Raw genomic sequence first — 12,312 nt, 5'->3', positions numbered from 1 at the left:
TTTAGAGACTCTTGACTGAAAATAAAAACAGCTAAACTGGAAGAAAATACTTTGTAATCCTGACAGCCTGTGTTTGATATTTCATACAGAAAAAGTTGTTGGTTTGAAACAAGCCTTCCCGAGGAAAGGATCAAGACTTATCTAGAAGTAAGCACCACTAGCAACCACTTTTACAAATTAATTTCTGTTCCAGTGCGCATAGTCAGTTCATACCGACATGCAACACAAGATAGAAAACCACTACAATCCAGAATTTACTGTGCATATTTGAGGCTTTTAGATTTGCAATTCATGGTGATACTTCTGAGTTGGCTTCCTGAGATAACTCACTCATAGACAAAGGAGCTACTGTGAGATTGGGATTTCAGAAGCTCCAAGTTGTGCTGAGTTCTTTTTTGTGGGAGGAGATTGGCTCCAATAATAAGTATCCATCCTATGCAAGGCTGCAGGAGTATGAGAATTTATACTGATGTCTCTTAAATGTGTAAATGAATAAAATGTTTTGGTTGTCTCTGCAAACATGGACTAAGGCCAGGCTTAAGAGAAAATGTGGATCTTTTTTTTTGCCCATGGCTAAACTCACTCTGGCAAAATGTGGATGCCAACAGTGACCATGCTCACCGCACTTGGGCCCTAACCTGAGACTGTGTAGTAATTTGTAAACAACTGTCCTTAAAATCCTCTCATCACTCCTGTATCCTGGATTAGTCTTTTAAAGGCTTCCATTCACCCTGGGAAAACGATTGAAAAGCTTGATTGCAGTGCAAAAAGGGATTGACTTTTTATTAAAGAGAGTATTAATCTGATTAACTGCTTTTTGGAAGGAGGCCAGGCTGATGGTGAGGCTTTGTCTTCCTGCTCCAAAGGGCATTGGGTTACAATACCTGCTCTAAAGTCCCGAGGGCTTTATCACTTAAAAAAAACCCATTCTTTTTGACTGCCCTGCTATAAAAATCAGTTGAAATCTTAGCAAGGTTACTGCTGCATCTTTAAGGATCTCATAGTTTTGGAAGAAAGGCTACTACTCTTTAACACAGGGGTCCTCAAACTAAGGCCCGGGGGCCGGATGTGGCCCTCCAAGGTCATTTATCCGGCCCTGGCTAAGGGTCAACCTAAGTCTGAAACGACTTGAAAGCACACAACAGTTTATATTTGTTTAAATTGTTCTTCGTTTTAATTATTGTGTTGTTTTTAATTGGTTTTTGCACTACAAATAAGGTATGTACACTGTGCATAGGAATTCATTCATGCTTTTTTCAAATTATAATCCGGCCCTCCAACACTTTGAGGGACTGTGACCTGGCCCTCTGTTTAAAAAGTTTGAGGACCCCTGCTTTAGCGCTTCATGGGCACCAAGGATGTGGTAGTTGACAAATTTACTTTTGTAGGCTCTGATTAAGACCCATATAGGCCACATACATTAAGAACTTTCCATACCGGGCAACTTGTTTCTTTTTGGGGTAATAAAGTCACTTGTTGGACTATGTGTTTCAATCGACTTCAAAAAATGCTAAATCTGAAAGGTAAGTGAAATAATAAACATTTTGGGAGCGTCTAATGAAATTGGACAAGCTTCCCCACAACCATTCTTGGGAGATGTCGAAAAGGGAGATATTTTCTGTTTGAACCCATCTGAAAATCCTTGCTTCTTCAAAAAAATTGAATTAAATAGATATGGATACTTCATTTACTGGTAAAATACATTGGTGATACAGATGCACAAATGCCAATTCTCTCACACCAGGAATCACTCCTGACACGACAAAAAAAATGCAATGGAATTGGGCTTTACAAAGGTAATTTCGCCCAAATATATGGACAGAAATTTTACTTTGAGGATAATCCCAGTGGTTGGCTCACTGTTTGAAAAGACAATGAATGTTCCATTCAAACAGTAAGGTTTAAAAATAACTTCTAGAACATATATATAAAATATATATGCCAAAATCCTGTTTTGTTTACTTAAGAATTGGATTTGCTAAAATACTACCTTTCTAGGTAAACTTCCTTAAGACTGTACATAGAAAAAACTATTAAAATGATAAACTAAATCAGTAAAACAGCCGTAATAGCACAATAGTAATAAGAGCATTACAAACTCAACCTGTAATAATCATCGTTTTAAAAGCAAAGATTAGGGACACTGTCACCACACAGGAATAAAACTCTAAAATGTTTACAGTAGACACAATGGGACTTCAGGCAGTTGTGACTGAAGTCAAAATTAACTGAAATTAATGGGCTTACTCTCCATATGAATAAATTTCAATCTATCCCAGTACCTGATATCCATTGCCTTCTATCAATCGAAAGACAGCTTAGCATAAGAACACTTCTGGTGAGATAGGGAAGGAGACAATGGCTCTGTTCCATCTGCAATGCATATTGACATAACAATAAATCTCATGTTCATTGGGAATTAATGCATTGTGCCAGTGTAAAGACAATTCAGTTCTTGTGGGTTTTTTCGGGCTATATGGCCATGTTCTAGGCAATTGTTAGATCCTAGAATAGCATAGTTGCATAACAGTAACTCAGTAAGCTGGCAACTATGTTAGTTTATTCAGCATGCTAATTCTAATTATAGGGCAACTAATAATTGCATGTAGAACATTACATTTGGGACACTTTCCCCCCAAAAACGTGTCTCTAATTCAGAAAGGAATAACTAAAATGTTACATTTCCCCCTCCACAGGCTACCGAGTTCTTGCCATATGATTACATTCCATGTGAGTGTCATAACTTTCATAATGTAACAGTCACATATATGGCCTTATTTCCTTTCAGATATGAACATATCATATATTAGGATTTATAGAAAATTGGAAGAGGAAGAAATGAGAATATTTTGAATGCTTTCTTTAAATTTTATGCTATTTGAAACAATTTGTCTTAAGCTATGTCCAATCACACAGAAACGCACAACATAGATAGTCTTTCTACCACAGAGCTGGATGAAGAGAATCACTGGAACCATGCATATGATCCACAGAAAGGATTGGTAAATATGGCACAACTAGCTGATCTTCAAAGCCTGGTGGCAGCGTCAATAAAATGCCTCCCCAGGGCACCCTTTCATCCTTGACCATTGCAGTGATTTTTCCTACAAGACCTGGATACCATACTGGCAAGGAGTCAAAGGACAGTAGAGATGCCACCACGGGTTATACAATCATCTAATTGGTAGATGCCAGCCACCTTCAGGCTGATAACTGCTGATGTGAGCCTGAGGAGGTGGGGTCCCCACTGTGGAGCCCACCTAGTGCAAGGTAGCTAGAACACAGAACAGGAGCACAGTGACAACTGGCTGGAGCTCAGAGCAGCCAGACTAGTCTGTTATTCACAGAGCTGATTCAGGTAAGTGCAGCCCTGATAAGGGCAGACAATAGAACTACAAAGGCCTATATAAATTGGGAGTGGAGCAAAGTCATGTTCCCGGTGGAGGAAGCACAGATATTATTGGATTTAGCAGAGAGGAACCTGAAATCCTTCAAAGCCAGAAACCTACAGGGCACACTGAACTCAAGGGCAAGCTGACTAAGCCAGGCTGACATGGGCCAGCAGGGATGGAGTTACCTCCTGGAGGTCTTCCATATGATCACAATGACCCTGGGACAGCCTGTGTTGTATTGAGGCCTACCTGAAATACCTGTTTAGCTCTGGAACCATCGCTGGCTGTCTGGCCTAGTCTCTGGTCTTAAAGGAAGAACTCTAGAAGGAAGACAACTGAGATCTAGGTTTATGAAAGGAAATGTGTGCCTGTCTGAGAATGTGTCCTCTTCCATCCTGACTGTAGGGTTTGGTCAATATGTATGTGTATTTCAATATATGTATTTTAAGAGTATCACATTTTACCTATCTGTTTTAAGAATGTAGCCCGCCTTGAGCCATGTACAGGCTGAAAAGAAACAAAAAACATTGTTATCCCTATTTTCCACCAGAACTGGCTCCTAAAAGGCTATGAATGCAAAATTTCATGTTGACTTGGAATCTGCATTGCAATGCCTGAGTTGATACCTTATTGCATGACTTCTGGCACAAAATTGAACCATATCTAGTGTGCCATCTGCCCTTGGTTATTCTTGTTTCCTTCTGATTGACCTTACTCAAGGGATCCCTGGCCCCCACGGAGGCTGTGGCTGATGTCCTGAAGGTCAGGGAAAGTGCATCATGGGCTTTCTTGAGGGCTGCCTTTGCCTTGTCCTCAGTGTCCTTTCAATTGTTTTGGCCATTCTTGCAAAAAAATAAATAAATAGTAGATACAAGTTCGGATATTGAAGCTTCCACTAGAGCAGTGGTTCTCAACCTGTGGGTCCCCAGATGTTTCTTCTTCAATATTTGGTACTTGGATACTGAAAGGAAGATTAACTGTTCTAAGATTAGAGACCTTTTGTTGCTTCAAAATATGATTAATCAGAGATGAGGATTTTGTAAAGGAGTATCGATGAAAATCGATAGTGTTTGTGTACATCATGATACATTGTCACTTTTGTCATGGAGAGCTAAAAATATACAATACAGAAGAAATGTTGTCCCTATCTTCAAGAAAGGGGAAAAAAAGAGGACTTGAACAATTGCCGTCCAGTCAGCCTGACATCAGCATCAGAAAGATTCTGGAGCAGATCAATATGGAGGCAGTGTGTAATCACTTAGAAAAGAATTATGCGATCATTAAAGGTCAATATGGATTTCTAAATAAGTCATGCCAGACTAATCTTATCTCTTTTTTTTTTTTAGTTACAAGCTTTGTAGATGCAGGGAATGCTGTGGATGTGGCATATCTTGATTTCAGCAAGGCCTTCAACAAAGTCCCCATGACTGAATGCAATGGGTGCTCACCGATGGTTCCTCTTCATCATGGAAAGAAGTGACTAATGGAGTGCCACAAGGTTCGGTCCTGGGCCCAGTACTGTTCAATACCTTTATTAATGACTTGTATGAAGGTTTAGAGGACATGTCTATCAAGTTTGCAGATGACACCAAATTAGGAGGGATAGCTAATACTTTAGAGAACAGGATCAGCATTCAAAATGACCTTGACAGATTAGAGAGCTGGGCCAAAACTAACAAAATGAATTTCAACAAGGACAAATGTAAACCACTATACTTAGGCAGAGAGAAAAAATGAAATGCAAAGATACAGAATGGGTGATGCCTGGCCTGACAGCAGCACATGTGAAAAAGATCTTGGAGTCTTCATGGACAACAAGTGAACATAAGTCAACAGTGTAATGCAGCAGCTAAAAAGCCAATGGGATTTTGGGCTACATCAAAAGAAGTATAGTGTCTAGACTCAGGGAAGTCATGGTGCTTCTCTATTCTGCTTTGGTTAGACCTCATCTGGAATACTGTGTCCCAATTCTGGGCACCACAATTTAAGAGACATTAATATGCTGGAAGTGTCCAGAGGAGAGCGACTAAAATGATCAAACGTCTGGAGACCATACAATATGAGGAGTTTCTTAAAGAGCTGGGTATGAGATTGGGAGGAGACATGATAACCACGTTAAAATATGTGAAAGGATGTCATAAGGAGGAATGAGTAGGGCTTGTTTTCCGCTACACTGGAGAGTAGGAACAGGAGCAACTGGCTCAATTTACAGGAAAAGATACCACCTGAAGATTAAGGACTTCCTGACTGTAAGAGCTGTTCCACAGTGGAACTCTGCCTCAGACTGTGGTGGAAGCTCCTTCCTTGGAGGCTTTTAAACAGGCTGGATGGCCATCTGTCAGTGGTACTTTGATTGTGCTTTTCCTGCATGACAGAGGGTTGGACTAGATGGCCCATGTGGTCTCTTCTAACTATTATTCTATGATTCTATGTTTTTTCTAAAATAAAGGAATTTGCACGTAAGGTTAAAAAAACTATTTATGGTATGCATTGGAGTTGAATCCATTTCCAAGCTTTTCCTTCCTTTAAAAAAAAACGCTACAGCTCATTTAGCTGAAGGTTTACAAGTCCAAAACATGACAAGTGAGACTCATGTATAAAGACGAGTTTATTCTCCAGTTTTTTCTCCCACAAAATGAAACTCCAAACAATTTTTACTTTAATTTACTACCATCCTTTTGCAAAATTTTCATCCATTTTTGAAATGGAGGATAAAAGCCAATTTGAGAGTTCAATATAAATCACCTGAGCAATCATTTTAATACTTTTACTGTATACTTTTAACTGACTGAGGAAGCTTGAAATCCTTCTGCTATTGTCTGTTCTTAAATGGTTATGACAAAAGGTGTCATTTAATAAATCCAAAGCAGTGAATTATCAGATATAAAAATTATAGTTGCCAGATGCCCATCATTCTTAATAGTTTTCCTTTAATCAAGTTATTTTTGTATATAAATTCAACTTCACTGTTAAAATCTTTTTCTGCAAAACTAGCAAGCTTTTGCTTCTATAAAGAATCCCATAAACATGAAAATAAGCAGTTACAAATCACTTTCTGAAGAGAATACCTACATGAAACCTGTTAAAGTAGTTTAATGCTAGAATTCAACAAGAAAGACTGTATACAAAAGCATGTATAGCTTACATGTCTCCAGAGGTAACATGGAATTTCAATTGTATTACATGAAGTATGACTTGACAAAAGTAGAAAAATAAGTTTTGGGCACTATAAAGGATTTACTTCAGTGCAAATCTGTCTTAGTTTTAAAACAATTCAAACATGTGATCCTGTTTACAACTATAAACATATAAAGTGGCATGGAAGTAAACATCAGAAACTGTCACAATTAATTGCTGGTGACCAAATAATACTTTATTCTTCATAGCTGGCAGCTCCCTTCCATACAACTAGGAAAACTGAGTCTCGTTGTAACTTTCTTCCCGTAGAAAAGTACATGTTGTAGTAAAATGGGTGGATAAAAAAATATGGGTAATCAAAATAAAAGCATACCCAAGTCCTTCACTGTATGTTATCTTAAATATGAATATTTTATACATGTCCCGGTTTTTCAAAGCTGTGTGATTCCACTGCTAGAAATGTCAACTGAAATATCTTCCCTTTTTACCAGTGTATGTTGTCTGCTCATGGCTGAATTTCTGGTCAACATCTGTAACAGATACAGGCTCTAGGCCTGCCCATGGGTCATCGAGCATTGAAGGTTTGAAATAATTTTCCACATCATCATTAGACACTCTTTTCTCTCTGCCATGCAGTCTACCAAATGGAGTAGATGTCCTGGGTGAACCCTTCAAGAAAAAGCCAAGAAGGCGAAAGAAAAGTAAATACATGCACCTAAATTAAAATGAAAGCTTTTATGTTATGTTCAAAATCTACTACTTTTAATTCATATACTTCTTTGTCTTAAGACGTTTATATACAAAGGTAAATTCAGCATTCTTCAACAATACCCCTTGAGGTTTTGAACTACTGCTTCTATTATTCCCTGTCAGCGACTTTTAGATTCTCAAGTCATTCCTGACATTCTCAAGTCATTCCTGAAAAAAGCATAACCAATGCTTGAGTATTGAGGTATTTGTCCAACACATCCAGAACTGCCTTATTTATGAGGTTAATTAGTAGCTACTTATGTACAAAACCCAAGTGTTTCCATTTAAAGAGGCAATTCATCTTTTACTAACCTTAATCCATAAATAAGGAAAAAGATCAGATGACAAAGGTCTGAAATAAGTATTTAACCAAATATACGATGCCATACATAACAGCATCTCTTCACTTTCAAAACCAGATATTTAGGGGACTCCAATTTCCATTTCAAGGTACATATTACTCCAATGCTGGACTAATTTGTTTAGATACAAAAAAATGATTGCAGAGGAACAATGTGTATGGCACCTCTTGAATACTTAGGAGATGATTGGGCTTGAAAATTAATTTGGGTCAGAAAAGGGTTCAAAATAATTCTTTGGTTCCTACTCCCTTATCCAGTTATGCAATAATTATGTTATAGTCAGCTGAAACCCCATTCATCCATGTGGAAACCCACTGGGTGACCTTAGGCAGGTCACACTCTCCTAGCCTCAGAAATAAAATACAAGCCAAGAACATAAGAACCAAAATGTTTATACATTTCGAGTATGCCTTATCTGGAAATCCACATGAGTAGCTGAGACAAAGAAACCTTTCTGATATGTAATGCACGCAAGTTTGGTTTCAAGCACGAAATTAAAAACATTGTGCATAAAATTAACCTCTGGTTAATTGCACTAGGTGTACAACCAGCCCTCCAATTTTGTGGGTTTGATTTTTGCAGATCTGCTTATTCTCAAATGTGATTCAGGTGTTCCCTCTAGGAATCTCAAGCTCCTCCAGCACAACTCTATGGCTGACTTTACTGAAAAACTCTAAAGTAGAAAATACAGTGTGCTAGCTTTTGAAGCTTCACTAGGTTTCCATTAGGCAAAGGTGTTAAAAAATCATAAAGGAGAAAAACTGTGACAGCATTAGAGACACAGGCTTAAATTCTGTCCGCAGTTTTATTATGTGCCTTCAAATCACTTGTTAATTTACGGCAACGGTGGATTTCATAGGGCTTTTTAGGAGAGGAATACTCAAGAGTTGATTTTGGTAGTTCCCTTCTCATAAATGTGGCCTACTTCACCTGATATTTGTTGGGAGCCTTTCATTCATGTATTAACCATGGGTGACCCTGCTTAGCTTCCAGGATCATGCAGGATCTGGTGCCTTTTAATTTTTCTGCTGGTCTTTTATTGCTATCTGCCCCTTGTAGGGGATACATTTTTGCTAGCATTGAAATTCCTCAATGCCATATTAACTGGCAATGTCTCAGGCAGAATGTATGCCCATATGTGCAAACAGATAGTTTGAAAAGTGTTACTACACTTTGATTCCTCCTGCGACCTTTCTCCTTTTTAGAATGTAGGCCTATGGCTCTTGACATCATCACCATTTTTCTCCTGTATGGTTGCTTTAAGCCTTTTCATAGTCAAGAAGCCAAGGAAGCTTCAAAAGCTTTCATGGCATATTTGCTCTTATGATATGGCCCAATATAGGCATTGCTGCTTATAGGCCATACTTTCAGGCTAGGCTTTGAAAACTTTAGAACAGAGCTTTACAAATTGTGCATTGTGACATATTTATGTTGAGGGCCCCATCTACATTGCCATATAATATGGTCAGTGTAGTCTCATATAATGCAGATTCTATGACAGTGTAGAATTGGTTAATATTGGTTTCTATTGCTTAATACGAGAGACATTGAATGAGATAGATGTTGTGGCTTTAAAAAAAAAAGGTTTTTGCCCCCAACACCAACTACTGCTTTGGGGTGGCAGAATGAAGAGGGGGCAGCTGGGAAGACACAGCTCCATCTTGTCTCCTCAACATCACTTGGGAGCCCCTCAATATATACAATATAATAATATATAGAAATAACATAAATGAAATGTAATCATACTAATATTATATTGTACATAATATTAATAATGTTGTAATATATTATATATACGACAACCTATGATATAGTACAATATATTATATAATACTAATAGTATAATATACTGGTAAGTAAAGGTAAACAAACTATCTGCTCCATCCCTATCTCATCCTGATTTTAGTATTTTTAATATCTTGGTTTTAATCTTACACATGCGGCCCGCTCATTGTTATGTTATTTTACTGTGTATGATTTTGCTTTACCGTCTTTGTACTCATATCTTCTATGTATTTTACTGTGTTGTTATTGTGTTTTGGTTTTACTTTATTGTAATATGCTGTTGGGCTTGGCCACATGTAAGCTGTCCCGAGTCCCCATAAATAATAAAGTTTATTTATTTATTATTATTATTATAAAGATTTCCCCTTTGACATTGCATTATAAAAATTGAGTAGTAGTAATAATAATAATAATAATAATAATAACAGACATAGGAATATGGAACAAATGGATGATGAGATTGGACAACGTTTTAACCAGGAGATGCAAATGATTTGTGTCTTATTGATCTTGTTATGGTTTTATATTATACTAGCTGTATGCTGCCATGCGTTGCTGTGGCCTATAGTAAGAATTTTCGAAGTTGAGGTAGATATCTGGACTATTATGAAAGAGAGGTACCTACCTATTCCTTCCCTCCTTTTTCTTCCCCTTTCTTCCTTCTTTCTTTCATTCCTTCTTTTGCTCTTTGGTTTCATCCTTCCTTCTCTCTTTCCTTCCCTCCCTCCCCCTTTCTCTACTTCTTCGTCTCCTTCCTTTGTTCACTTTTTTCCCTTTTCTTCTTCCTTCCTTCTTTACCTCTTTCCTGCCTTTCCTTTGTACTTTTTCTTCTTCCTTCTTTCGGTACCTCTTTCCTTCCTTCCTTCTCTCTTTCTCTTCCCCCTTCTCTTCCTCCTTCATTCCTTATCTTTTTCCCTCCTTCATTCCTTATCTTTTTCCCTCCCTCCTTTCTTTTCTCCTTCCTTCCTGTCTGTTCTCCCCCAATACCATAGTATTATAATTCTATATATATATATAAGTTGTATATTTAAGTTGTAATGTTTTTGATTGTGAGCCGCTTTGAGTCTCCGTATGGAGAGAGAATAAAGCGGGATATAAATAAAATAAATTTTAAATAATCCCTAGGCAGGCCTCCTCAAGGAAATCTTTGGGGCCTCCCTTCTTCCCGCCCTCGAGGCCCGTACCTGGCTGTATCTCCGTTGGTAGCCCCCTGAGAACGGTTGCTTAAAGGGTTGGTGCTGGTGCTGAGGAGAGCGCCCCCGTCCTCCGTCGTAGGACCTTCGCGGCGTGTGAGGCCCAGGCGGAGACGCCACTCCGAACCGCCCAACGCCCTCCCCGCCCGGCTGGAAACGCGGTGAGCCCGTCCGGCAGTCGTAAGGCCCGTAAGGCGGCGGGGTGTAGCGAGGGCTCCGGAGGCCTTGCGGGGAAGGCCCGCCCGGCGGTGGAGGAGGGCTCCGGAACCCCCCGCAGGCCGAAGGAGGCGGCGTGAGCGGCCAGTAGCCCTGCCGAGGGAACATGGCGCCAACAACAACAACACAGGCACCTGAGAAGCCTCTCGCTGGGGATGCTTCCGCTTGGAAGATTGTCCCGGAAGGGGCGGGGCAAGGAGGAAAGCACGTCTCTCCTGTTCCTCCCGCGCGCCTTCAGCGGCTTCGCTTATTGGACGTCTGCGTTGCCGCGCGATTATGAAACGCCTGTGGCCACGCCCCTTTGCGTTCCCTTGGTTACCGTTGCCCTCTAGTGTTCAAAAAGAAGGAAGGAAAAGAGAGGTTCTTTGACTTGCGCCTGCGCAGTGTGTTCCAGTTGATTTGCACGAGAACGAGCGCATGCGCAGCAGAGGCCTCGGTGGAATTTGGACCTAGAGTCCACAGGCTTGGTCTAACTCCGCTTCCTACTGCTGTCCTGGGCAGGAGTCAGTCGCAGAGATGCTGGGGTTTCGCCTGGCCTTGCAGTGCCCCTTCCTCCGTGGCCTTCCGCCCTCCAGACTCACCGCCTCCAGGGGGAACTGCCCGCCTCCAGGTAGCCCCATTTGCCTGGCCCAAGCGCCTTTCCTTGGACTGGGGTGTTGTAGGTTTTTTCGGGCTATATGGCCATGTTCCTAGAGGCATTTTCTCCTGACGTTTCGCCTGTATCTATGGCAAGCATCCTCAGAGGTAGTGAGGTCTGTTGGAAGTAGGAAAATGGGTTTATATATCTATGGAATGATCAGGGTGGGACAAAGGACTTTTGTCTGCTGGAGCTAGGTGTTAATGTTTCAACTGACCACCTTGATTAGCATTTGATGGCCTGGCAACTTAATGATGTAACATTAGAAAATGTTGACCATTTCCGCTACCCTGGCAGCCACCTCTCCACCAAAGTCAACATCAACACCGAAATACAACACCGCCTGAGCTCTGCGAGTGCAGCATTTTCCCGAATGAAGCAGAGAGTGTTTGAGGACCGGGACATCTGTAGGGATACCAAGGTGCTTGTTTATAAAGCTATTGTCCTCCCAACCCTGCTCTATGCCTGCGAAACGTGGACTGTCTACAGATGTCACATGCAACTCCTGGAACGATTCCATCAGCACTGCCTCTGGAAAATCCTGCAAATATCTTGGGAAGACAAGCGGACAAACGTCAGCGTGCTGGAAGAAGCAAAGACCACCAGCATTGAAGCGATGGCCCTCTGCCATCAACTCTGCTGGACCGACCACATTGTCCGGATGCCTGACCACCGTCTCCCAAAGCAGTTGCTCTACTCCAAACTTAAGAACAGAAAACGGAATGTTGGTGGACAGGAAAAGAGATTTAAAGATGGCCTCAAAGCCAACCTTAAAATCTCTGGCATAGACACTGAGAACTGGGAAGCCCTGGCCCTTGAGCGCTCCAGCTGGAGGTCAG

General features: G+C 40.5%; 2 protein-coding genes across 3 annotated transcripts in view; one reads left to right on the top strand and one right to left on the bottom strand.

The window, feature by feature from the left end:
• Positions 1 to 5,987: 5,987 nt before the first annotated feature.
• On the bottom strand, positions 5,988 to 11,033 carry MPLKIP (M-phase specific PLK1 interacting protein). Its single transcript, XM_060781588.2, has 2 exons — positions 10,612 to 11,033; positions 5,988 to 7,199 (listed from the first exon to the last, which is right to left on the bottom strand). The coding sequence occupies exons 1-2, from the start codon at positions 10,942 to 10,944 to the stop codon at positions 6,993 to 6,995; spliced, it is 540 nt and encodes a 179-aa protein (XP_060637571.2). The 5' UTR covers positions 10,945 to 11,033; the 3' UTR covers positions 5,988 to 6,992.
• Positions 11,034 to 11,246: 213 nt separating this feature from the next.
• The window catches only part of SUGCT (succinyl-CoA:glutarate-CoA transferase), a 428,036-nt gene continuing 426,970 nt past the window's right edge, over positions 11,247 to 12,312 (top strand). For both annotated transcript variants that reach the window (XM_060781587.2, XM_067470175.1), the window contains exon 1: positions 11,247 to 11,446. In XM_060781587.2, coding sequence (XP_060637570.2) covers positions 11,353 to 11,446 — 94 coding nt within the window. In that variant the 5' untranslated portion in view covers positions 11,247 to 11,352. The remainder of the gene's footprint in view (positions 11,447 to 12,312) is intronic.

Source organism: Anolis sagrei, chromosome 6 (genome assembly GCF_037176765.1).
Source record: "Anolis sagrei isolate rAnoSag1 chromosome 6, rAnoSag1.mat, whole genome shotgun sequence".
NCBI classification, from domain to species: Eukaryota; Metazoa; Chordata; class Lepidosauria; order Squamata; family Dactyloidae; genus Anolis; species Anolis sagrei.
This window is presented reverse-complemented; position numbering and strand designations above follow the sequence as displayed.

What these genes read in the sequence shown, in the direction of transcription:
- MPLKIP (XM_060781588.2), bottom strand. Translation starts at nt 10,944, where the DNA reads ATGTTCCCTCGGCAGGGCTACTGGCCGCTCACGCCGCCTCCTTCGGCC. An exon ending in ACCAACGGAGATACAGCCAG is followed by an intron (nt 7,200 to 10,611) that starts GTACGGGCCTCG and finishes TTTTTCTTGAAG; the next exon opens with GGTTCACCCAGGACATCTAC.